General features: G+C 40.4%; 1 protein-coding gene across 2 annotated transcripts; it reads right to left on the reverse strand.

Annotated features, from left to right (window-relative positions):
• Positions 1-4,435: 4,435 nt before the first annotated feature.
• LOC133534464 (adenosine 3'-phospho 5'-phosphosulfate transporter 1) lies at positions 4,436-17,353 on the reverse strand. 2 transcript variants are annotated; one of them, XM_061873602.1, is made up of 9 exons: positions 17,115-17,353; positions 16,606-16,710; positions 15,705-15,808; positions 12,174-12,364; positions 11,473-11,697; positions 11,076-11,226; positions 10,675-10,895; positions 8,738-8,863; positions 4,436-8,209 (listed from the first exon to the last, which is right to left on the reverse strand). In XM_061873602.1, the coding sequence occupies exons 1-9, from the start codon at positions 17,135-17,137 to the stop codon at positions 8,063-8,065; spliced, it is 1,293 nt and encodes a 430-aa protein (XP_061729586.1). In that variant the 5' UTR covers positions 17,138-17,353; the 3' UTR covers positions 4,436-8,062. The 2 variants fall into 2 exon arrangements, with proteins under 2 accessions (XP_061729586.1, XP_061729587.1); XM_061873603.1 differs by having other exon boundaries at positions 10,774-10,895; positions 17,115-17,351.
• Between the last annotated feature and the right edge of the window lie 9,175 nt (positions 17,354-26,528).

Here is a 26,528-nt window from a genome sequence, read left to right on the forward strand (position 1 = left end):
GTTACTTTTTTTTTAATACTAAGTCGGTGGCAAACAAGCATACGGCCCGCATATGTACGCCTGCAACTCCAGAGGAGTTACATGCGCGTTGCCGACCCTAACCCCCTCCCGCCCCTCGTTGAGCTCTGGCAACCTTACTCACCGGCAGGAACACAACACTATGAGTAAGGTCTAGTGTTATTTGGCTGCGATTTTCTGAAAAACGCATTTTCACTTGAAATTACGTTAGGGTTTGCATTATTATTTTTGACCCGGATGAAGTCCAAGTTCTCATGATGGAGTCAGGAGTTGGTCACCAGAACTCCTAATCTACTAATTATAATCCCATCGTGTTTGGGCTCAAAAGATTTGCCCTGACGAACACCATCGATCTAGATGAGGTCCAGGGTCTCATGATGGAGTCAGGAGTTGGTCACTAGAACTCCTAATCTACTCATTATAATTCCATCGTGTTTGGGCTCAACAGAGTTGCCCTGATGAGCACCTTCAATCTAGATGAGGTCCAGGGTCTCATGATGGAGTCAGGAGCTGGTCACCAGAACTCCTAATCTACTCATCATAACTCCATCGTGTTTGGGTTCAATAGAGTTGCCCTGACGAGCACCATCAATCTAGATGAGGTCCAGGGTCTCATGATGGAGTCAGGAGCTGGTCACCAGAACTCCTAATCTACTCATCATAACTCCATCGTGTTTGGGCTCAATAGATTTGCCCTGATGAACACCATCGATCTAGATGAGGCCCAGGGTCTCATGATGGAGTCAGGAGTTGGTCACCAGAACTCCTAAACTACTCATCATAATCTCATCGTGTTCGGGCTCAATAGATTTGTCCTGACGAGCATCATCAATCTAGATAAAGTCCAGGGTCTCATGATGGAGTCGGGAGTTGGTCACTAGAACTCCTAATCTACTCATTATAATTCCAACGTGTTTGGGCTCAAAAGATTTGCCCTGATGAGCACCATCGATCTAGATGAGGTCCAGGGTCTCATGATGGAGTCAGGAGTTGGTCACCAGAACTCCTACTCTACTCATCATAACTCCATCGTGTTTGGGCTCAATAGAGTTGCCTTGACGAGCACCTTCAATCTAGATGAGGTCCAGGGTCTCATGATGGAGTCAGGAGCTGGTCACCAGAACTCCTAATCTACTCATCATAACTCCATCGTATTTGGGTTCAATAGAGTTGCCCTGACGAGCACCATCAATCTAGATGAGGTCCAGGGTCTCATGATGGAGTCAGGAGCTGGTTACCAGAACTCCTAATCTACTCATCATAACTCCATCGTGTTTGGGCTCAATAGATTTGCCCTGATGAACACCATCGATCTAGATGAGGCCCAGGGTCTCATGATGGAGTCAGGAGTTGGTCACCAGAACTCCTAATCTACTCATCATAACCTCATCGTGTTCGGGCTCAATAGATTTGCCCTGACGAGCATCATCAATCTAGATAAAGTCCAGGGTCTCATGATGGAGTCAGGAGTTGGTCACTAGAACTCCTAATCTACTCATTATAATTCCAACGTGTTTGGGCTCAAAAGATTTGCCCTGATGAGCACCATCGATCTAGATGAGGTCCAGGGTCTCATGATGGAGTCAGGAGTTGGTCACCAGAACTCCTAATCTACTCATCATAACTCCATCGTGTTTGGGCTCAATAGATTTGCCCTGATGAACACCATCGATCTAGATGAGGTCCAGGGTCTCATGATGGAGTCAGGAGTTGGTCACCAGAACTCCTAAACTACTCATCATAACCTCATCGTGTTTGGGCTCAATAGATTTGCCCTGACGAGCATCATCAATCTAGATAAAGTCCAGGGTCTCATGATGGAGTCAGGAGTTGGTCACTAGAACTCCTAAACTACTCATCATAATCTCATCGTGTTCGGGCTCAATAGATTTGTCCTGACGAGCATCATCAATCTAGATAAAGTCCAGGGTCTCATGATGGAGTCGGGAGTTGGTCACTAGAACTCCTAATCTACTCATTATAATTCCAACGTGTTTGGGCTCAAAAGATTTGCCCTGATGAGCACCATCGATCTAGATGAGGTCCAGGGTCTCATGATGGAGTCAGGAGTTGGTCACCAGAACTCCTACTCTACTCATCATAACTCCATCGTGTTTGGGCTCAATAGAGTTGCCTTGACGAGCACCTTCAATCTGGATGAGGTCCAGGGTCTCATGATGGAGTCAGGAGCTGGTCACCAGAACTCCTAATCTACTCATCATAACTCCATCGTGTATGGGCTCAATAGAGTTGCCCTGACGAGCACCATCAATCTAGATCAGGTCCAGGGTCTCATGATGGACTCAGGAGTTGATCACCAGAACTCCTAGTCTATCCATCATAACTCCATCGTGTTTGGGCTCAAAAGATTTGCCCTGACGAGTACCATCGATCTAGATGAAGTCCAGGGTCTCATGATGGATTCAGGAGTTGGTCACCAGAACTCGTAATCTATTTATCATAACTCCATCGTGTTTGGGCTCAATAGATTTACTCCGACAAGCACCATCAAATTACCATTATGATGAATAGATTAGGAGTTCTGGTGACCAACTCCTGAATCCATCATGAGACCCTGGACTTCATCTAGATCGATGGTACTCGTCAGGGCAAATCTTTTGAGCCCAAACACGATGGAATTATAATGAGTAGATTAGGAGTTCTAGTGACCAACTCCTGACTCCATCATGAGACCCTGAACATCATCTAGATTGATGGTGCTCGTGAGGGCAAATCTATTGAGCCCAAACACGATGGAGTTATGATGAGTAGATTAGGAATTATGGTGACCAACTCCTGACTCCATCATGAGACCCTGGACTTCATCTAGATCGATGGTACTCGTCAGGGCAAATCTTTTGAGCCCAAACACGATGGAATTATAATGAGTAGATTAGGAGTTCTAGTGACCAACTCCTGACTCCATCATGAGACCCTGAACATCATCTAGATTGATGGTGCTCGTGAGGGCAAATCTATTGAGCCCAAACACGATGGAGTTATGATGAGTAGATTAGGAATTATGGTGACCAACTCCTGACTCCATCATGAGACCCTGGACTTCATCTAGATCGATGGTACTCGTCAGGGCAAATCTTTTGAGCCCAAACACGATGGAATTATAATGAGTAGATTAGGAGTTCTGGTGACCAACTCCTGACTCCATCATGAGACCCTGGACTTCATCTAGATCGATGGTACTCGTCAGGGCAAATCTTTTGAGCCCAAACACGATGGAATTATAATGAGTAGATTAGGAGTTCTAGTGACCAACTCCTGACTCCATCATGAGACCCTGAACATCATCTAGATTGATGGTGCTCGTGAGGGCAAATCTATTGAGCCCAAACACGATGGACTTATGATGAGTAGATTAGGAATTATGGTGACCAACTCCTGACTCCATCATGAGACCCTGGACTTCATCTAGATCGATGTTACTCGTCAGGGCAAATCTTTTGAGCCCAAACACGATGGAATTATAATGAGTAGATTAGGAGTTCTGGTGACCAACTCCTGACTCCATCATAAGAACCTGGATGGACTTCATTCGGGTCAAAAATAATAATACAAACCCTAACGTGATTTCAAATAACACTGAAACTCTATAGCACTAATGTGCGCAAACGATTGGCATCTTGACTACGCAGCATGGGTGCGTAGCCACCATGCCAATCGATACGACAACGAAACACTATCTGTCTCTCTCTCGTACTAATATGCACAAACGATTGGCATCTTGGCTGGGCAGCATGGGTGCGTAGCCAACATGCCAAACGTTTACGATACGACAAGGAAACACTATCTTTCTCTCTATCGCACTAATATGCGCAATCGCTTGGCTTCGCCAATCGTTTACGATACGACAACGAAACACTACTCTCTCTCTATCGTACTAATATACGCAAACGATTGGTATTTTGGCTAGGCACTAAGCAAGTGTGTGGCCAACATGCCAATCGTTTACGATACGACAACGAAACACTATCTGTCTCTCTATCGCACTAATATACTTTATTTATACCTGCAGTCATTTAGTAACTTCTTCATTTTCCATTGGTGTGAAAGAGACAGAATAAAGAGCAAGGGTTATAGTACACTCTGTAGTCTGTACACTTAGTAGTAGTGTACATAATTAAAAAACTACTGTGCATATACAATAAAATAAAGAGTGCCCATATGATATCATATGACACTAAAATTAATGTTGCTTGAAATTATATTGAAAACTATCAAGATTATTCTAGTCTGCATTGAAACGCGCGTCGCGTTGCCGGCGCTCGCGTACCGAGCGCCAACGCCATCTATCGAGCGTTATTTCGTGAAATCGGAGAACGCTCCAAGGATTAAGGGCTCTTATGACCTGTATATTATTATTTTCATAAAAATGAACTTGCAGTGCGTATTTTTCCTAAAAAGGAAAATTTAATGTATTTTACACTTGTTGGATAGATAGATAGATAAACCATTTATTCGCTTGCCACAATACACACAACTATACAAAAAAATGATACAAACAATAGCAACACCAAAATAAAAATTAAATAAAGAGCAAAAAGCATCAATAAAAGGTAATGTGTGCTGTGTGCGTTGCAGCAAAACAAAAGGGTTCTGGCTCAGTAATACGCTCCACTCTTTCGGGTGAAGCACTGATAATTCTGCTAGAACCCAGATCACGAACGATTCACGATGTAACAAAAAAAAACATATATATACATAAATATTTAGTAGCATGCCTATAAAATAATAATACGTGACGTAGTATGCATTATGTAAAAGTGTGGTGCGTGTTGGTGTATAGTACCTTATTATATCAGATGGCGAGTATAAAACGGTACAAACGTACTTGTTAAATGGTACAAATGAATGAATGGGTAATAGATTTACATTCAATCAATTTTTTTATCTCAGGTTTAGCGGAATCTTATAAAAACACTATATATTAATATATAGCAATAAACCTTTAATTTCCTCGAGTTTCAAAAACATATAAAACACATTTTAGTGAAAATTTATTTTTTCATTACTTCTTTGTGCAATAACTCATCATACTTATACTCTCGTGTCTTTAGGTATTTAAATAAAATTATACATAATCTACCCTCAAACGGCTCCTTAAGCCAGTTGAGGGTAGATGTAAACACTACATGATCAAATAATAGTAAATATAGGTTAAAATCAGGTCGTTCAGGTGACTGAACCAGAGCCAGGCGGTTTTGTATTTGGTTGGTTAACCAATAAATATTATTACTAAGTACCCGAAAATGTACAAATTATTCGTTTACTTTTATTTAAATACCTAAAGATACAGAGTATAGAACCAGTTAAATTTAAGACAACAACGACTTGCTAGCGACAAAGCATAAGCGTTACGTTTTCATAGGAATCTTGACACTTTGACGCTGCAGACAGCTGCCGACCTGACTTAGCCGAACTCTCATCTACATCCTTGTAAACATTTCATTTCATTCATCACGCTAGCAAACATGATGTTTCCATGTAAATGGTGTATAATTATACATATTTATGATAGTCAATAAATATTTACACAATTATAATTAAGTATTGTCATTTCATAAAAACTAATGTCGAAATATATGTATTTTGCTACTCTAAGTAACAATAATCTGATATGAAAACTCTACCACGCACGCACAAAAAGGTTGTGATTTAATGGCAAATCATACAATGCGGCACGGTAACGTCACATAAACGTTATTTTAATTAGTACATGACAAATTCTTATTCTTATTCTTACAATTTGTGAAATTTGTAGAAAAGGTAATAATAATAATTAGTTTTAGTAATTCTATAAATAAAATAGTAATTCTGATCAAATATAAAATACAACATAAACACATCACAAATCACAAGTAAATAAATTTGGCTATAATAACAATGTACAACAATTGCACAGGGGCATTGTACTAAAAACAAAATATGTATACAATTACGATAGTACAGAACAGACATGGGATTTCAGGGAGTCAATTTTATATTTTTATTGAGTTTATCGATATAGGAACCTACATGTCATCTAGTTGTGCGACTTAAAATCCGATGTCTTATTAATCTTATTATGCATTTGTGATTTTACTGGACCAATACTAATCATTCGAGGACTGACATAACAATACAGAAGTAGATACAAACGGGTCTTTTGGAATTGAAACATATGTAAAAAAAAAAAAAAAATATATGTTAAAATGTAAAGTCATCTCTACAGGGGTTGCAGGACTGATTAGTGATTATCTGTCCTGATATAAAAATACATACTAGTCAATGTGTCAAAAATGTCCACCAAAACCCCGTCTACCATTCCTTAAGTGTACAGAAACACACAGGAGTGCCGCCGCAAGGCTTTTTTCTTGATTAAGCCGGATACACTGTCCGCCGTGTATGTAAAGTCTAGTATATCTGCGAGTAGATAAGCGACTTCCGAACACTCTACATGTAAAAACCATGTATAAACTCCTAATGGCTAAGCTCATATTTCATAATATACATTGATTAAATCAACAGAAATTACTCGTTACAGTATGAAAATTTGAACTAAAAAAGTTTAAATTTTTTGCAGAACATCTTAATTCTCCAGGGAAAATAAATGTCACAAAAACGTACCCTTTATTGCGCTTAGTGCGTGTGTACCAGGTGTGTACACTACTGTACACTGTGTACTACATAACAACTTTCACCTCAAACTTCGCTTCCTCTCGTATAGCCCGACAAGATCCTATTTGGCCTTCGCAATGTTCTGGATTTTCAGTGGTACTAATTTATTCTACTGGAAAGGAGTACTCTTTGACAAGTCGTTGAAAGTCATTGAATTGACCGGTATAAACAAGAAGAAAATATTTCGCAATGATAAACAATGTCACCACAAAAATGCCAAAAAAGTTAACCAAAGATATAAGAAAAAATATTAAGTATACTTAGGTACCTACAATTAAATATTTACTTAAAAAGAAAGGACGATGGATTGCGTATCCTTCCAATAAACAATGGTTTGAAATTGGTCGTTGACATGACCGGTAATACGAGTAACTTTAACTAAATGTGACGTACGCACATTATTACCATATAATATGTAAGCTGTTTATCGGGATATTATCTCACGGCAAAATAGAATCTTGTCAGTCTTTAGATATGTCGGCGATGAAACTGCGTCGAAAGCCACACACCGAACACACTAGAACAATAACAACAATTGGAGGCAATCTCCATCCAAAAATGGAAGCCATTTCTAACTTTATTTGTAATTCAGGCCCACAAATTTCTAATTTAAGTCAATGTCAGCATACATTAAATCACTAATATAAATAAGAATTAGAGCAACTTTCAGATAAAACAGTATTTTGCAATCTAGTTTTCACTACAAACTGCGTTGCGTTCTTTCAGTTACTTTACTACGCTCCGAAGTACCAAACTTAAAATGAACGCTGCCAATATTTTTACATTTATGTACATTTGAATAAGTCGATAAGTGGAGTAGAGGGCAGATTTTCAATCCACATCCAACTAGTATGGAACACACCAGATCCGGATCCAGATATAGGCGCGTACAGTTAAACACTGGTTTTACTCCTCAAGCACCCCCGCTAACTACAGATATTAACCCTTCAACCGCCAAAGACGAGTTTACGATGGCCCGTTATATATAAAAGTCGTGGCGTTCACAGGGTTAACCTTGTACTAGGAACAGGGGCATATTTGCGCTATGGCCAAAAGGGCAAGGGCGACGCTGATGAACTTCGCGGTCAGTGCGAGGCGGCTATGGGGCGGCCAACCGATAAGCCCTGGGCGCCAAATCTTGTCAAATGCTAATTATTAAGGAACCAGTTGCTCGCTGCAATCCTACATCCTACATTTGACTTTCGCGCCGCACGCTTCTCGTCCTGCCTCCATCGCCTTGAACACCACGCACAAACTTACTTAAAATACGCTAACTAGGAACAGATCGCCCCCTGCGTGTCTGCCTGTAACTCTCTACCTACACTGGACTCTCTCGCCGCACGTGCGTCGTCCTGTCGGCGGCGGCGCGGCGCTAGGTGCTGGCGCCGCGGCGGCGGCGCAGGCGCTGGCGGCAGTACACGCGCAGGAATATCGCCGCGAACACCACGCACACGCCCAGCACGCCCGCGAACGACAGCCGGTGCCCGTACACGAGGCACGATAGGAGGATAGACACCGCCTGGAAGTATAAAATAGACCTACTTGCCTTAAACTGATTGTAGGTAATGAATAAACTTTACTAAAAGCTTAGAACTAAGAAAACTGGATCATAACAGTGCTGCTCCTCATCCCAATCAAAATATAACCTTAACTAGAACCGAAATACTTGTCCGGTCAGAATGCGTGCGCTGTTTCATTGTAGTGTACACCTAGCCACAAAATTGCATGGCCTGTTTATAAATGGATTCATTCGTAATGTGTCCATACAATTTTAAAGTTGTGTAAATTGCGTAATTTTTTGGACACTTTTTCGTATCTTAGGGCGCCCGCTAGCTGGCGCGGTTGCACGAAGCGGGTGAGTGGCTTAACGAAAATAGTATGAGCAATAATGCTAACTGACGTGTGACGGATTTTATCTACAATCGAACCCTGGTGGTGCGCCCGCGCCAGCTAGCGGACGCCCTTACTCCTTAAGCACTATTATTACCCTGTACGTAGTGCAACCCTTCCTATTTGTACAAATAAAAATGAAAAGGGTATCTCTGACCTGCCGCAGTGTCATGATGATAGTGAAGACGACGGCGCCGAAGCGCGCGATGGTGCGGTAGATGAGCAGCTGCCCCAGCGCCGAGCTCACCGACAGCAGGACCACGTCGGTCGCGAACTGCGGGTGCTGCGGACAAAACAAGAATTTTTTAACTTAACCCCTCCAGTCACAGTCATAGACAATGTCAAAAACCTCCAAATCCCAAAGGTATCAGCTCAATAACTTTTTATACATTTGGTATGAAATAGGGTGTGGACTGAGAGGTAACTTTTCTACCGAGGCGCTATCGTGTCCGCAGGTTAATGTACGATGATTTATATCAAACCAGAGACAAAGGAATTCGAACCTTCAATGCAATACAATAATTGGGTACGTTATTATTAAATACGAAACGGTGTAGATTGTAACTCAGTAAAGTAGATACGGTTCATGGCAAATCACTTAACCTGTAAACAAGCGGCAATGTATAAAGCCCGCGGCAATTAACCTTCACAATATTAACGTGTAGTCTCCTAATTCGATCTCATATCACTTGCGGGTGCAACCGCGGCGGCTCGTCGTTAGTTCGGTATTTAGTATACAATGGCGTATGATAATACGCGCTCGTCTGCAATTCGTGGCACGCCCCCGCCCCCGGAGAGGAGCCGGCAGCCCGCTCGTTGTGCTTCCAAAGTTGCCAGCATACGCACTGGCTGATGCGTCGCCATGGCTGTTAAGTAAACTGCCTAAAACGACGGTAGCAACCGCAACTGCATATGAACTCTTAGTTTATGTTGTAGACGCACGGTACCTGCAGCAGCGCGTCGGCGGTGAGCACAAGTTGACGCCGCCCACCATGTATAGCGGCCTGGTGTGGTGTGTCACTGTACTTACCTCTAATAACGACCAGCGCGGGTTCGCGGCGGTGGCGGGCGGCTGCTGCAGCAGCGCGGCGACGGTGAGCAGCGCCGAGAGCAGGTTGCCGCCGCCCACCATGTGCAGCGGCCTGTGTGGTTTGTCACTGTACCTGTAGTAACGACCAGCGCGGGTTCGCGGCGGTGGCGGGCGGCTGCTGCAGTAGCGCGGCGGCGGTGAGCAGCGCCGAGAACAGATTGACACCGCCCACCATGTGCAGTGGTCTGTGTGGTGTGTCACTGTACCTGTAGTAACGACCAGCGCGGGTTCGCGGCGGTGGCGGGCGGCTGCTGCAGCAGCGCGGCGGCGGTGAGCAGCGCCGAGAACAGATTGACACCGCCCACCATGTGCAGTGGTCTGTGTGGTGTGTCACTGTACCTGTAGTAACGACCAGCGCGGGTTCGCGGCGGTGGCAGGTGGCTGCTGCAGCAGCGCGGCGGCGGTGAGCAGCGCCGAGAACAGATTGACACCGCTCACCATGTGCAGTGGTCTGTGTGGTGTGTCACTGTACCTGTAGTAACGACCAGCGCGGGTTCGCGGCGGTGGCGGGCGGCTGCTGCAGCAGCGCGGCGGCGGTGAGCAGCGCCGAGAACAGATTGACACCGCCCACCATGTGCAGTGGTCTGTGTGGTGTGTCACTGTACCTGTAGTAACGACCAGCGCGGGTTCGCGGCGGTGGCGGGCGGCTGCTGCAGCAGCGCGGCGGCGGTGAGCAGCGCCGAGAACAGATTGACACCGCCCACCATGTGCAGTGGTCTGTGTGGTGTGTCACTGTACCTGTAGTAACGACCAGCGCGGGTTCGCGGCGGTGGCGGGCGGCTGCTGCAGCAGCGCGGCGGCGGTGAGCAGCGCCGAGAACAGATTGACACCGCCCACCATGTGCAGTGGTCTGTGTGGTGTGTCACTGTACCTGTAGTAACGACCAGCGCGGGTTCGCGGCGGTGGCGGGCGGCTGCTGCAGCAGCGCGGCGGCGGTGAGCAGCGCCGAGAACAGATTGACACCGCCCACCATGTGCAGTGGTCTGTGTGGTGTGTCACTGTACCTGTAGTAACGACCAGCGCGGGTTCGCGGCGGTGGCGGGCGGCTGCTGCAGTAGCGCGGCAGCGGTGAGCAGCGCCGAGAACAGATTGACACCGCCCACCATGTGCAGTGGCGCGGCGCGTGTGCGTGCGAACAGCCGCGCCTGCCACGACGACGTGAAGCTGTCGCAGCACATGTACAGCGCGAGGAGGGTTATGCCTGATGCGAGGGAGAATGTGCCAGCTGCAAAATAAATACACTGAGTTACAGCAGGATTTCGTATTGAATTATTAAGAGGAAAGGGGACAAAATCACGTGACCGCTTTTCCATACAAACCTACCAAATCAAATTTATTATTATCAAAGTAAGTAGGTAGTGTGTTTTATAAAGATTCTTTTTTGTTAAAGATTTGTACTCTGTACCTGCATATTCATCCTTGCTTGAAAGCATGAACAGCACCATACCCACGGAGATCATGGCGGCCGTCACGTACTCATAGAGCTCGTACTTGTTGCCCGACACGGCCTTGCCCATCAGCATCACCGGGATCACTTTACACGATTTGGATAGCACCTGCAAATGCGATACCAATTACACCTAACATTAACGAGACTTCGTCTAAGAAGTTAGATGTTACACCACAGACAGCATACGAGTAATAACTAAGTCATCAGTCCAGTCCCTTTATCGCCGAATCAACACATTATATCACTTGGATAATTAGCCATTTGGACGACGGAAAATACACCCGGGCCGATCGCACACAAACTCAAAATTATAGGATATAAATACACCCACATTAGTTGCACCTAATCTTACCTGCATAGGAAAGCTGACAAACTTGAGCGCTTCATACTGACACCACGCGCTGACTATGTTGCTGAGCGAGCAGTACGAGAACTGATACAAGGGCACCGGGAACAAGGGAGTCCTAGTCCAGAGCAGACGGCCCACTGCGATACAGAATGCGAGAAGCCGGTTGATGAACACTAGCAGCTGGGAGTCGTTGAATTTCACGGTGGAGCCGTCGGACATCGTATAGGTCTGCAAGTAAACAAAAAATATATACCTAGTAGTTAACACATTCACTGACAAGAACACGTATGTGTACAGAGAGAGTTTTAACAAATTTCCGGTTAGGTACTTATAACATTTAGGTATATAAATATCATAGGGGATCAAGGAGAATTTGAAATAGAGGTGTATTGTCAAAGAAAACTTTGTAGCGACGTAAATTTACTGCCACCTTTCAACACATGATTAAAACTTTTAGAACGCCATTTGACTTTGATCCTTATTCTTTCACTGATATGTGTTCAATTTGTTAAATATCAAAAAGTGGTGCCATCTTACCGGGCACAACTATAGTTGTGCCGTTCTCGAGAATGTTCTTCATTTACGGAGAACATGATCTCAGTTTTGTATGGGGAATGTTCGCGGATGTCTTCTATTCTTGGTGCGTAAACGGTAGGCAAACGCTCTCTCTCTCGGATAGCTGAACAATGTGTCATATCGTGAACCTGTGTCATGATCTTCTCCTGCAGCAGCCCCCACACGAGATAAGCCGTCATGAGTCCACTGAAGCACAGCGCCAGCTCGGCTGCCTCGCGGCGCGGACTGTCTTCTATTTTTGGTGCGTCAGTAGTGGGCAGGCGCTCGCCGGGGTCTCCAAATATTGCGAACAGGCTGCGGGACAGACAGCCTGGTGAGCCTGAAATAAAACGATCCTGCATTCAAGAGTAATGAAAATAATCGAATTTAAACTTTCGTGCGTCATACTAACATTAAACTAATTTTAAATGGATACCTACTATACCTAGGCTCTCCAAAACATGCCGCATGAGTGACTCCATGAGTTAAAGCGGAAAATTAGCTGAATGTTTGTAAAGAAAATAAATTCATTTGTATGGAAAGTCTATACGAATTTACCCTATTTTACTGTTCTAATAAAATAATATTTTCATTCTGTTCAGACTTCTAAAAGTGGTGGAAAAAAACAGGGTCACAAAAGACCAGATTAATTCGGTATATACGCTCCTTGTAGACTACCTACCTTAGAATACTACAAACAGAAATAAGTATCGCACCGATAGCGTAAATTGGTGCCATCTGTTTACTATTAACTACCTAGGTATCCCAAAACTGGGTTATTTATTTGTTAAAGTAAAATAATGTGACAAAATGCTTGCATAAAATTATATGTTAAATTAAAACAGTATCTAACATTCTAAAGTGCGGTGTGGTGTGTATACCAACAATAAATGAAACTGTACTGCTTTGTTATCAGTTATTAACGCCGGTCAGCCGCCAACCTTGGGAAATCAACAACACCTCATTAAATTAATCTTCATGCTTTGGCTCTCAGCCTTTGTAAGCTAATTTCGCGGGAGAGTCAGGATGGCGGGTGTACCTAAGTAAAAAAAGGATACCATATTTTATACCAAATTTGAACTATTTAGAAGCTCCTATGAAAAAAATTGTACCTCACGGTACTTAAATTTAAATTTAAAAAAAAAAGTACACGGGTGTATTTTGTCACGCGATCATCCTTTGTACCTTTGATTTGTACCTTTTTTTGTACCTTCATCGTCATTCATATTCTATTATAATTTATAAGCTACTTTATGTGTGGTTTCCAAGTGTTACTCATTTTACAAATTTATACTTTTGCAGGCGCTTAATTTTTCACCTTATCGATTTCATTTTTAAGATAAAACGCTACGGTAGGTACAATTATTTTTATTACTCCAGGAATTAGTACCTTTCACGTTTAATCTGATAAGTTCAAATAACTCAGAAAATTATGTCATAAAAAGGACTAGACTACGACTAGTGGCTCTGTGAGCTGTAGACTTCGCGATAGGATCGATAAGCTTAAACATGTAAAATCAAAAAAATACTTGCGTACTTACAATGGTCTTAAGTGCCATAGACCATAATGGCACTTAAGTCCATATGCAAATTTCCACCATTTTGAACATTTTCCAAAAAACGAAACGACAGAAAAATTCTATGTATATAGCTGGACCTGCTTACAAAATTTCACGAGATTCAGTTAACCTTTTGACCGCCAGAGTCAGCTGTGGCCATCGTCGAAGTCTTGCCGAGGACGCCAACGACGGCTACAGCCGACAGCTTTGCCAATGCAACAGGGACTAACACGGGACACCGTACAGTTCAATTTCGCTTAAGTAATCGGCATCGCCTGGCGTCCGGGGCACGGCATATTCCTTCGCCGTCTGGTGTTCAAAAGGTTAATAATAGGGAGCGTGCATGAACTCAGGCGCGGATACAAGGGGGGGGCCATAGGGGCAATGCCCCCCCCCCCCCCCCCCTAAAACCCTGGCTCTCACATTACTAAATTGAGTAAATTTTATTTTCTGTGCAAAAATATATGATTTTCTCAAAATGGCCCCCCCCTAAGCCAAATCTTGTATCCGCGCCTGCATGAACTGTAGGAGGCAGCACAGGAGCCGTCAGATTTTTGGCGCGTGACGTAAATGTGATGTTTTTTGTTCCGATTTAGCCCACAAGATGGCAGAACCTACTATGCACAAGAAAACACGTGACGTGTACATGTGCATGTTTATGGTTCCGATTCAGGCCACAAGATGGCAGACTCTCCAACGCGCACGGTCCCTATATATCCCCAAGGGAGCGTGCATGAACTATGGGAGGCAGCACAGGAGCCGTCAGAATTTTGGCGCGAGGCGTAAATGTGATGTTTTTTGTTCCGATGTAGCCCACAAGATGGCAGAACCTACTATGCACAAGAAAACACTTGACATGTAAATGTGCCTGTTTATGGTTTCGATTCAGACCACAAGATGGCAGACCCTCCAACGCGCACGGTCCCTATTGCGACTGTAGAGGAGAACATCTGGACATACAAAAGTTACCGAGCTAAAACAGGACCCAAGCCCGGATTTAATTAAAAAGTACTTGTTTAGAAACCTAATAAATAGAAATTAACTATAAAATACCTATCAAATTGTAAATCGACACATTAACCTATTATAGTTTTACTCAAGTATATTTAGTAATTAGTCACACGTGTGTGTCTAAATACTCATGCATAAAATCGTGGATAGCAACTACTAAATTATTGTTCTAAAAAGTTTTTTTTTTTTTTCATTTTCACAAGTATGTCAAATTATCAATAATTCCCTACCTAAGCAGTGTCAAATTATCAACAATTCCCTTACAAAACCATTAACTCAGTGTCAAATTGTACTGGTAACCATGGTAACTCCAGGTTTAACTGGTTTACCTCAGGTTAGTGATTGGTGCTAGTGGCTTTTAGGCTTTCTATTTTTGGGGCTTCTCGATGGCCACTATCTTGATGACCTTATGATTCATTTCTTTGTTTTAGCTCATTAATGTTGTTTAAAGTGTAATACTGATAGCTTATCATGCAGTAAAATAATGTAGAAGTATGCAAATAATGAAGACCTAATCTAGATACATACTTAACCACCATTCTGGCATCAATACTAGGTAGCCCCATGTGGCCCTTGTCCATAATATGTAACATTAATTAATAAGCGAGTCCACACAGAGCGAGCATACGCGCGACGCAATTTCCTCGCGCACAATAACCCAACAACTGAACAATGTTGTGCTCTTAAGAGTATTTGGTATTTCTACTTGTAATCGTATCTGGCGGGAGCCCTAGAGGCCATAATTTATTGTTTATACCATACACTAGCTGAACCCCGGCTCGTACCAATGAGTTTTCAGAACTTATGTACGAAATATCATTTGATATTTACCACTCGCTTTTCGGTGAAGGAAAACATCGTGAGGAAACCGGACTAATCCTAACAAGGCCTAGTTTACCCTCTGGGTTGGAAGGTCAGATGGCAGTCGCTTTCGTAAAAACTAGTGCCTACGCCAAATCTTGGGATTAATTGTCAAGCGGACCCCAGGCTCCCATGAGCCGTGGCAAAATGCCGGGACAACGCGAGGAAGAAGAAGACTAGCTGAAGTGAAGAACATGAAATGATAATTCAATCCCACATGGATCCCACGTGGCCAAGTGGCTGACTTACTCAGTTTGTCGAAGTAGTTTGTTTTCTGTATATACTTGTAGATAACGAAACCTGGCAGCAGGATTGTTGAGTACCCAGCCATATTTAATAACAGGTGAAAGAACCTACAACAAAGAAATATATTTGATGCAACATAATGACTAGGCATTGGAGTTTTTATCGCATGGTAAGACTAATAGTGAGCTATGGAATGGAGTCGACATGAGCAATAAAATTCAACTAATATTCATACTCATTCATATATTTTAATAAGTGATTTTAATTTTATAACCAAGAAATAGAACTTTGACGAGTTATAATTCTGTGGCCCTAGTGAAAAAGGGTACAAGTCTCTGGCAGCGCAGGTGTAAAGGGGTGTAAGTTCCACGTAACACTTATGCCCTTATACACCTAAACTGCCAGAGACTTGTACCCTTTTTCACTAGGGCCACAGAATTATACTATACTTTAATTTTGTCTTTGAATATATAAATATTACAAATAAGAATAATCACTATATTTTGTATTGATTATATTACGAAATTTCATTAAAAAAAAACAATATGTATATTAACAGAGGTAAAAATAGTATAATTGTAAATTAATCAATACATAAAAATGGTCATTATTTTTTATTTAGTAATATTTCTGTCCTGAAAAACAAAATTAAAGGATTGTTTACAAACATTCTTGTCCTTGTAAAATTAAAATCACTAATTAAATAAGTGAATGAGTATGAGTATGAATATGAGTTGAATTTTATTCCTAATGTCTACTCCATAGCTCGCTATTAGTCTTACCATGTGATAAAAACTCCAATGCCTAGTAATGACAATTTAACGACACAGTCAACTGATGTGAGAAGAGTAAACCAAAGGGTCTCAAGTTATATCAGGTTTACTCTCTTCTTTTAGTTACTTACCAAGAATATTCATGAGCAGAGGAGCTCTGCTCATAGCTTATAAGAAGGTCTCTGTAGAGACGTGTTGCCAGGAAAGTCACAACTACTGTTGACAACCCCAAAAACCTGTAAATAAACATATTTTATTTGTTACATATAGGTTATAATGCATATAGTGACTTAATGGTATTATACTACCCGATACTTATTGGTATAGTTATCAAAATAAAACACAACCAAATAACACTAGGGTTGTGTTCCTGCTGGTGAGTAAGGTTGCCAGAGCTCAACGGGGGGGGGGGGGGTTAGGGTCGGCAACGCGCATGTAACTCCTCCACTCCCCACTCCACTTGATGTATTTCTTTTGAGGTAAATAAAACAATTTATAGCTATTCAACAAGGCCTTTCAAGTAGGTATAAAATAAAAACAGATTTGTTGGCAACAATTGAACAATGCGACTATAGATCAAATAACACACACCAGACAATACGTGATTTGTGTACTGTAAAAACTATAGAAAGCATCTTACCCAATCATAATTTTAGAACCCATTTTCACTTATTATGTATCAACTAAGTTTAAAATAAAATTTAGAAACAATACTGTTTATAATAAAAATTGGTCATTTTCGAATTAATCGAAATTAACACAATTTTGTAATTTATAGGCAATTTATAACTATAAATCGCCTACGTATCATATAAGAGCTAGACCATAGCTAGACTAGAGCTCTGTCTGTTGCGTGACAAATTGACATTCCATGTCAAAGTCAGAGGACGTACGATTGCTGCAGATAAAATTCGGATACCAAGTTTATTTAACAATAATAAATTATGTGTGTGTATGTTTTTATGAATTATTTTTAAATCCAAAATAGATGTCACTAATACAATTACAAATTTATTTTGTTATGTGACTTTTTATAAGAGCAAAAATAGTGTTGGATGAAACTTGACAGTCCACTTATAATACTTGAATAATTATTTCATGGAATTTGAACGACTCCTCAAATGTCACTAATGTCAGTGACGTCATTTCAACGTTTATGATTGGGTAGAAAACGCAATACACACCTAACTATTTCCGTCAGTATAGTACGCGGCAAATTAAAAAAAATGTAGGTGGGATGGTTATCGTCCCACAGAAAATTTGAATTTCGCGCCTATTTCTACTGACAAAATTGTTTGTCAGACTATAATTCAGTCGTCCTAACTGAAATCCTTACTAGGATCCTAAAAATAATGTTCTTACTCATACTAACTTTGTCTTTTATAGCAACAAAAAACGGGACGAGCACAGAGTTTTTTCTTCTTATTTACTGACGAATTGGGTTTGCCAGACTATAGTTAAACGTGTATTATGATGGGCAATAACTTAGGTAAATTTGTTCTAATTCAAATGAAATTGGTTTAGCGTATTGTCGAGGGCATTATATTTTAGTCATTAGATTATGAGGAGGCTCGATGAAAGTGTTATGGAGCTACAAGAGCCTAAAACGCCAAAAAGCTATTTGTGAGGGATCTTGGTTTTCTGGACATTTTTTTTCCAGAAAGTATGGTCAAGTTTGGTATCAATGAAAGTGCTCGGTATGTAACATTTATAATATTGTTTATAAATTTACTATTTTAAAATAATTAGCAGGATAAAATAAGTTTAACATAATGTAGGCATTTAACATCAGAGATTAATACGGCTTACGACAGATACTTACAGTTTATTTTAATCTAAGGTAAATACAAATATAAGGTACTTACATAAACCAAACATAAACCTATCAGTTAAGGGATCCACAGATCTTATAATAAAACGCAGGCGATTTTCCATCCATTGCCGCCTAAGTAGGTGCAACAAGTTCAATCGAACTATCTTTTTGGCGACCCGCGAGTTTCAGTTCGGGGCGAATTACTACTTATAGTCCGTCAAGCTATTTCCGCCAGTAGAAAAATCGGCAAATTTAAAAAATGTATGCGGGAAAAGTTATCGTTCCAAATAAATTTTGAAATTCGCGCCTTTTTCTACTGACAAACTTGTTTAACCGGCTATATAATTCTGAAATTTCTGAATCAAGTAAGATCACCATCCATGAGTAAGATGTGAGAAGCATTTAAATAAATAAAAATCTGTCCAGACGAAAAAATCAAATTGCCAATTGCTTGCGTAAAAAAGGTGGGATATTTAAATAGCATTTTATATCTAGCGAGTTCATTGTCTATGGCTTAATTTATACTAAAGGAAAAAAATATGTCAATGTAATTTCTAATATTTAGTAACATTAACTTTTTTGTAATCCCAGTCTCCTTTCTACAGCTTTTGACTTTTGACCGCTACTATTTATGGGAGCGAAAAGTGCTAACATCAGCCAAAATGTTGTGGGTTGAGGCTGCTATGCTCCTAGTGGAGTTTTTGGCGGCGGCGTGCGCTGTGGCGGTATGTGGACCTTGCTTCTTGGCGTGTGCCAGGAGGTTGGCACTTGGGGACGAACTGCTAGCTCGAGGTGGGCCGGTGGTGCGAGAAGCTGAGGTGCTTGGCTGCGATGAGCCCTTTTGTCCGTACTATAAAAAGAACGTCCGTCTCCTCATGGTGCCTGCCCATCGCCGAAGCTTACACGCGCGATAATTGTTTAAAATTAATTTACTTTTCGATCTAAATATACACAATCGCTTTAATTGTACAGTGTTACTTTGTTATATGGTTTACGGTCGTTCGTGCTTCCTACAATTTAAATTAGATGTACCTACCAAGAGTAACTACGTCCAGGAAAAGTATAGCGAATTGACTTAGTTTTAAAAAGCCTTCTAGTTTTTGTTAATAATATTCTAACTTTAACTTTTTGCAAAACGCCTTTTAATTTCATAGATCCCCGGCTGTTACCCAGCAGATTCTATTATAAAACTAGCTGACCCGGTGAACTTCGGATCACCTATCGTATTCGTATTATATAAATGTATAGTTCCAAATGTCTGCTTTTAGCACGTCACGGATTTTTTTTTTCCCCTGGCTTTCCCCTCTTGTGTTTTGGCAGGAGGGATTTTGCCAATGACGACGTTTTAAGACGTACCACGCACGATAAGCATGTTCGGTGTATGATAAATTTTGGTTTGGTAAAAGGACTTATGGTAGGTACCTAAAACAAAAAACATTTATTGTTAAGGACACCACAGACAACACAGGACATGTACAGTTTATTAGAAAAAGAGCGGGAAAGGTAACAGTTTTGACAATTAGAAGGCATACCAACATAAGGAGAGATAAGAAATGGACAATAGACATAAGATAAGGTGATTTTACTAGAAAATGTAGAGCCGTTAAAGTTTTATATTATTTTCTTGTATGTGTTTAAGAAGAATTCCAGTGATGGGAACGTCACTGATTATCCAATAATTCTTTTACAGATGTTGCTGACTTGTCAAATAAGTACCCTACGTACAATATTTTATCTGAGCGGTTGTAGCATTTTCCTATTTATAAGATATAAAAAAACGCTGGGCCTACCGCGACCATGGAAATAGGATAGTACGACTGTCAAACTTCAAAAGTGTGACCAAAAATGAAATGCAAGTGTGTGCGTAAATTGTCTATGAGCAAACAAAAATAGTGATGTCATGTTGCAACATATTAATAATCTATCGATGTTTAACTGCTTTATCGACTACTTTTTCAAATGTTTTTATAAAAAAATGTTATAGGTATGAGTATTATTACTACTATTAGACCCTATTAGCGCCTATAGTACCTTTAATTTTCTTTTACAGCAGACGCATAGTAAATAACAATACTGATAGTAATAGTGCGATAATTAGCACATTACGTAACTATGTCAAAAATTTAAAGGGCCATATGTATTGTAAAACGTTGTACGATACATTTGCGAATAGGTAAATCGCAACTCGTGTTGATTTAAAGTCGTATCGCCACTCATTGCGATTTTTTTTATTTTTCTCACCTGGTTTAGTGATCTGGGAAGTTTAGTAATTAAAATACTCGCTACTTGACTAAATTACTAACGTAGTTAGTCCGAACAAGCATTAAGGAACGCGGCGGTGTCGGTAAAGCAGGTGACTCGCGTTGATAAAGCCGGTTTCTATCGTATGCGGGTGTGAGTGGTGTAACATGGGCAATGTCGTTAACACAAACACATGCTAAGTGTTAACAGTAGGCGCAAAGAGTTGACTTACCAAAAGAAAATTTGAATTTCGCGCCTTTTCCTACTGACAAGTTGGGTTGGGTGTGTATACGCTGTGTACAAGTATACGCTTTCTTGTGTTTTCTTGTATTGGCGGCAAAGCCGTGATAAAGTGGTTAGAATGTAAGTACTGTGTTGGAAAGTGAAGTTTAAATTTATCGCTAAACGTTGTGCACCTTCAAAAAAGGTATTATAACAATCGTTATTATTTTAAGTCGGTTATAAAGGTTAATATCTGAACAACTAATTCCATACCGACGAGTTATCGATACAGTCATATGAACATTTTGTCAAGCCCTAGCGTAAAGTAACAGTTTCGGTTTTTACACAAAATATTCTAAATTATTGACTAATATGTTGAAATATTAACACACAATTGAAGAAAATCTTATAATGAACTGTATAAATTGGCTTTTTACACTTTTTATGCTTTTAATTTGATAAAATATCGTTACGAAAATTTCGCTAAGAATATCATAATTACCTGTGAAATTAGTATTTTCTTGGGGTTTTTGGCCCTGAAACACTACACACAACATGACACCATCTTCACTAAATTACTTAATATATATTTTTCTTTCACGTCAAAAAATACGGCAATATGATCTTGGCCGACTCGGCCGACTTCGAACTCAAAAATGGTTACGTTTTCTCATATGTAGTCTGCCTCTTTCGCACTCATGGCTTGTTCATATACGTGATGGCTTCCCTTTCGCACACTTCATCTGTCTGTCAAGCGAAGCGTTTGACATGTCTCTGGCGGAGATAACCAGTTATGTGAGTGAAAGTCTAATTCCATTTTCTTAACTGAATTTAGCTACTAGTTATCTAGGGGGAAAGTATCTTCCGCGAAGAAAACTAGTTGTCTGAGTAGAATTGTTCTCCCACGTTCGTAACCGAGTGTGATAAGGTAGTTGTCCAGGGGGAATGTCCTTTCCGCGTAAAAAACTGGTTAACAACATGGGTCCTTGAACATAACCCAGAACAAACCAAAACCTATACTTAGCGAAAGATACATGTGGCATAGTAGGAACATATCGATGCTATACCTCAACTAACTCAACCTCGTATCTGCAGCAGCAGCGTATGTGATCAACAGGCCAATTCGGACGTGCACCTGACATCAAACGATGTCTAAAAGATGTCCGATAGTTATAATTGTACGTACGATAGTTGTACGTCCCGGATATTCCTCGAGTCTTCTTGAGGCCGCGAACGCGTCCACTGTTGGCCGTACCGGCGGCGCGCACAGTATCGCGCAGGAACTCGCCACTCCTCCGCGCGTTATCGCTGCTCAATGCACTCTTGACATCAGCACCAGAGTGTGATTTGTTTGCGTGGAGATGGGCGAATGTGTGCCAGGAGTGTCTGAGGTTTTGTGAGATGATGGATGATAGGCTTTCCAGCACTTGCATGTGATTATTAATGAATATCTGTTTTTTATTTTATATATGTTTTGTATTTGTATAGTCTAATTATTTGGTGTATTGGCATATGCTGTAATGCCGTGTAAATATTTGAAAAAATAAATAAAAATAAATAATTCGCGCGTTCATTTCTCTCGAACTTGTCCATACATGCATTAGCGCGAGCAAGACGCACGGGCGAATGAGAACAAAATTACATTATTTAGATATCGTTTTGATGTCAGGTATAAGTTTAAATTGCCCTCCAAATCTTAGCTAGTGTGACGATAAAACTGAAAGTGCGTACGTATTGTAATTACTGTAAATAATGGAAGCCGTGCCTACTGCTACGTCGTAGCGCTGCTACGAGGCTTTGCCTGAAATTTTTTAATTAGGCTTCGAAGTTAATACATTTATTCAAAATACCTACAGTAAGTAACTCTATATTTTGACGACCAGTTTGGCCTAGTGGGTAGTGACCCTGCCTACGAAGCTGATGGTCCCGGGTTCAAATCCTGGTAAGGGCATTTATTCGTGTGGTGAGCATGGATATTTGTTCCTGAGTCATGGGTGTTTTCTATGTGTTTAAGTATTTATAAATATTTTATATATTATATATATCGTTGTCTAAGTACCCTCAACACAAGCCTTATTGAGCTTACTGTCGGACTTAGTCAATTTGTGTAATAATGTCCTATAATACTTATTACTTACTTATATCTTTTTTATTTTATTAACACCGTAAAACCGTGTAGTAGGTTTAGTATGTATTTTATGTTTAAACGTTGATAATTATACATATTCTAAACGTCTTTGAACTCGTCTATATGTTATGTTATCTATTTATATGCCTAGTTGTCGGCATAAATAGTAAATAAGTATACAAGTACCTATGCTGAGTAGTAAATATACATTATAAACCGATATAGTCGTAACATAGTAAAACTACTAACCATGGGTATGCACACTCCCTCAGAGGGATCAAAATAATCGCACTAAGTAATATATTGCTTATGCTTATGATCTTTGTTATCATAGTTTAGAGGCCACCAGATCAAATGAGAGCGGTTACGATTTATATCACATAACATAAAAATACACAAAACACACACACACACACACACACACACACACACACACACCACACCACACCACACCACACACCACATAAGTGGCGCTGTCCTGTGTTGGAGGCCAAGGCTCATTTTGGGTCGCTGAGTCAACGGAGTAAGTAAGTAAGTAACATAACAACGTTTTTTGTTATACAGGATATAAATCCAGCTTTTATTTTTTTCTAAGGGCTAAAATCAACTTACAAAGCTCATAGGACAAGAAAACAGTCCATAAATAACGCCGTTAGTAAAGGTGTTATCGCAAACAAACAGTATTGAGCAATTAAGTAGATAGCTTAGTTGTTGGCGGGCGATTAAAGGCAGATCATAGATATGGTATGAAAGTTAGAAGAGCTGTAACGAGGTGAATACACGCGCCACTTCCGGTAGGCCGGCGTACAGCCTGTCGCCATCGCGTCACTCAGACGAACCTACTCACGTTCTTGCAAGGCTACAAGGGCGGAAAATAGCTACATGCCGTGTATGGTAACACTTACTTACTGACTTCTATCAGTTTTTTCTGTCTGCTAATTAAGAGTGCATGCAGGACCCGTGTAGGATTGACCTCAAGAGGCGAAATTTATTATTCGGTAATGACTTAAGTACCTATACACTTTTATTCGGAGTGAATTAACAGGTTAATTTAAAGATCGCCTTTGTATTACTGAACCGATACGAAAGAGAAGACGATCTTGGAAATTCTAGGCTCACGGTAGATGATTAGGGTCCTACAACAGTACTTTCAACTTGCCGCCACTTATTGCTACAATTTTAATAATAAGACACTAGGGGCTGATGATGCATTCTGGGGATTGTGCGAGCAGATGCTAAAATTCCGGAATTCGTTACATTTTTGACTAGTGTGAAATATAGCAATCATTATCCGGTCGGTCGGTATTTTTATCATCGAATTTTATTAAAAGCGACATTAATATCTGGGTGGACAACGAACTTAAGGAGAAATTGTGTAGGTATTGTATAAAGTTACCATTAAAGATATTGTTTCAATTTCGTGGTACAATCTAGAAGTATACCTTGTAATATTTCTAATCTAGAAGTCTACTTAAGTATAATGCTGTATCATTGACAAGGAAAGGTCAACTGACGTAGGCCAGTTCACGTTCATTGTCAAGTGCAATTTAATTTTATTAATGGTACCTAACCTATATAAGAGTTTCAGTTACTTTCCGTACATAATAAACGATAATTTTTCATTATTTGAATGTTAACAAAGAACAAAATAAATTCGCAATAGAACCGGTTTTAAATATGTTTTAAAATGTGTTAACAAAGTGAGTTATAATCATCAGTATACGCATAATTATACAGAAGTACGTATTATTTTTTAAACGGCAGTGGATTTTGCCATTATCATCCTGCTAATTTCTTCGGTTCTTTGGACATCAGCCTTTTTCAAAGTTTTTACTGCTTAACACATTCACTGCCAGCGACCCGCTAGGCGGGTTCTCTGTTCGTAGGCGCCATGTAGGCGCTTTTCGCTAGATAAGATTTTTCCCGTGTTATCGGCTACGCTCGTAGCGCATAGCTCGCGCTGGCAGTAAATGTGTTAAAAATAGGTACTGATAAAATTCCATTTCGAGCATTCTGAGCTTCGTTAATGCCAATTTTTACCACAAAATGCGCTACTATGCACTTCGCTCGTAGCGAGAGCATGTCGGGCCATGCTCAATGTAGAGTTCCGTAGTTACCATTCTGTCATTTACATTACCTACATTACAAGCATAAGGAAGTTAGTACCGTTGCAGCGCTTTGTAATTACGTCTTTCTACAAGCTTTTATTTAACTTGCCCTGTTAGTATGAAGACATACATTGTATGTCTGTATGGGTCAAATCTTGGAAGCTAAATTTGACCCACTTCCCGCTTTCCGATTCAGCTGAAATTTTATGATGACATGGAGTTGTTTTGATTATGAAGACAGAAAAGGTGGCCATGGGAACTCTGTGTTAAAACAACGCAAACGAATTGTGTTTGGGGTTGTTAGAATAAAAAACAATGAATAGTGAATAGTTTCACTTTACGCCCATGTGACGGTAACGAAACGGCCAAGAAACATATTTTGACTAAGGTGTAGAGTTTGTGAAGTTAGTGCTTGTAGAGTTAGAAGCTCGGCCCTACAAGAGATCTGATAACTTTTTGACAGTGCGAGCCTTATGGTTTCGTCTTGGCAACATTTTACATGAAAATGTTTTTGACGGGCGTCACTTCTTTTTGTAAGGTGCTTATGACAATCTTCTATCACCTAATTTAAAGGGTAAGGGGGTGATTTAAATAATAAATATTATAGGACATTATTACACAAATTGACTAAAGTCCCACAGTAAGCTCAATGAGGCTTGTGTTGTGCGTACTTAGACAACGATATATATAATATATAAATACTTAAATACATAGAAAACACTCATGACTCAGGAACAATCGTGGTCATCACACGAATAAATGCCCTTACCAGGAATTGAACCCGGGACCATCTGCTTCATAGGCAGGCGGGTCACTACCCACTAGGCTAGACCGGTCGTCAAATCGATCGGTGATTTACTATTAAAAACCCTAAACTGTATCTGGGGGCTTCTTTTATACAATCTACTTTTTTTACTGATCAATTCCTCATACAAACTTCAACCCCTATTTCCCCCTAACGCCCTTTTCCTCCCCCTTTTCACTCTTACAGGGTGATTTTTGGTTGAAAACTATTCTATATCCTTCCCCATAACAAAGATTCATACCAAATTTCAGCTTTCTAGGACATCAGGAAGTACCCTAAGGGCATCAGTGAGTGAGGGAGTTAGTGACGAAATCGAAATTTTAGAAAATGCATTTTTAGCATGGCTGTTAAATTTTTTAAGAAACTACCAGAATCGATACAAATTTACCGATAAACAGATTCCGTAATACGATAAAAACTTTATTGAAAACCAAGTGCTACTATGACATATACGAATATTTAAATGACAGCGAACTTTTTTGATGCATGTTTTTGTAATACATATATTATCTAAATTATATAATTTAAATATATACCTTAATTTGACATTTAAAAATTAGAATTTTTACATTAATTGATAAGCATGTGTATGTAAATAGTTGACATTTATTATTTTGATGATGACAAATACCTACTTTGAATCTCATGAGCTACACCGCCACTCACGTTAAATATTTGTATGCCTCATAATATGGCCAAAAGTGGAGCACTTAATTATCTGTATGTAACACCTGTTT

This window comes from Cydia pomonella, chromosome 2 (assembly GCF_033807575.1).
Source record: "Cydia pomonella isolate Wapato2018A chromosome 2, ilCydPomo1, whole genome shotgun sequence".
Taxonomy (NCBI): Eukaryota; Metazoa; Arthropoda; class Insecta; order Lepidoptera; family Tortricidae; genus Cydia; species Cydia pomonella.

Bases quoted from the DNA above. Each gene is read 5' to 3' on its own strand.
- LOC133534464 (XM_061873602.1), bottom strand. From the start codon at position 17,137: ATGGGTTCTAAAATTATGATTGG. The intron at 11,227-11,472 runs GTAAGATTAGGT...TCGCATTTGCAG, and splicing joins TTGTCAGCTTTCCTATGCAG to GTGCTATCCAAATCGTGTAA. The intron at 8,864-10,674 runs GTACAGTGACAC...TTTTGTCCGCAG, and splicing joins CGCGCTGGTCGTTACTACAG to CACCCGCAGTTCGCGACCGA.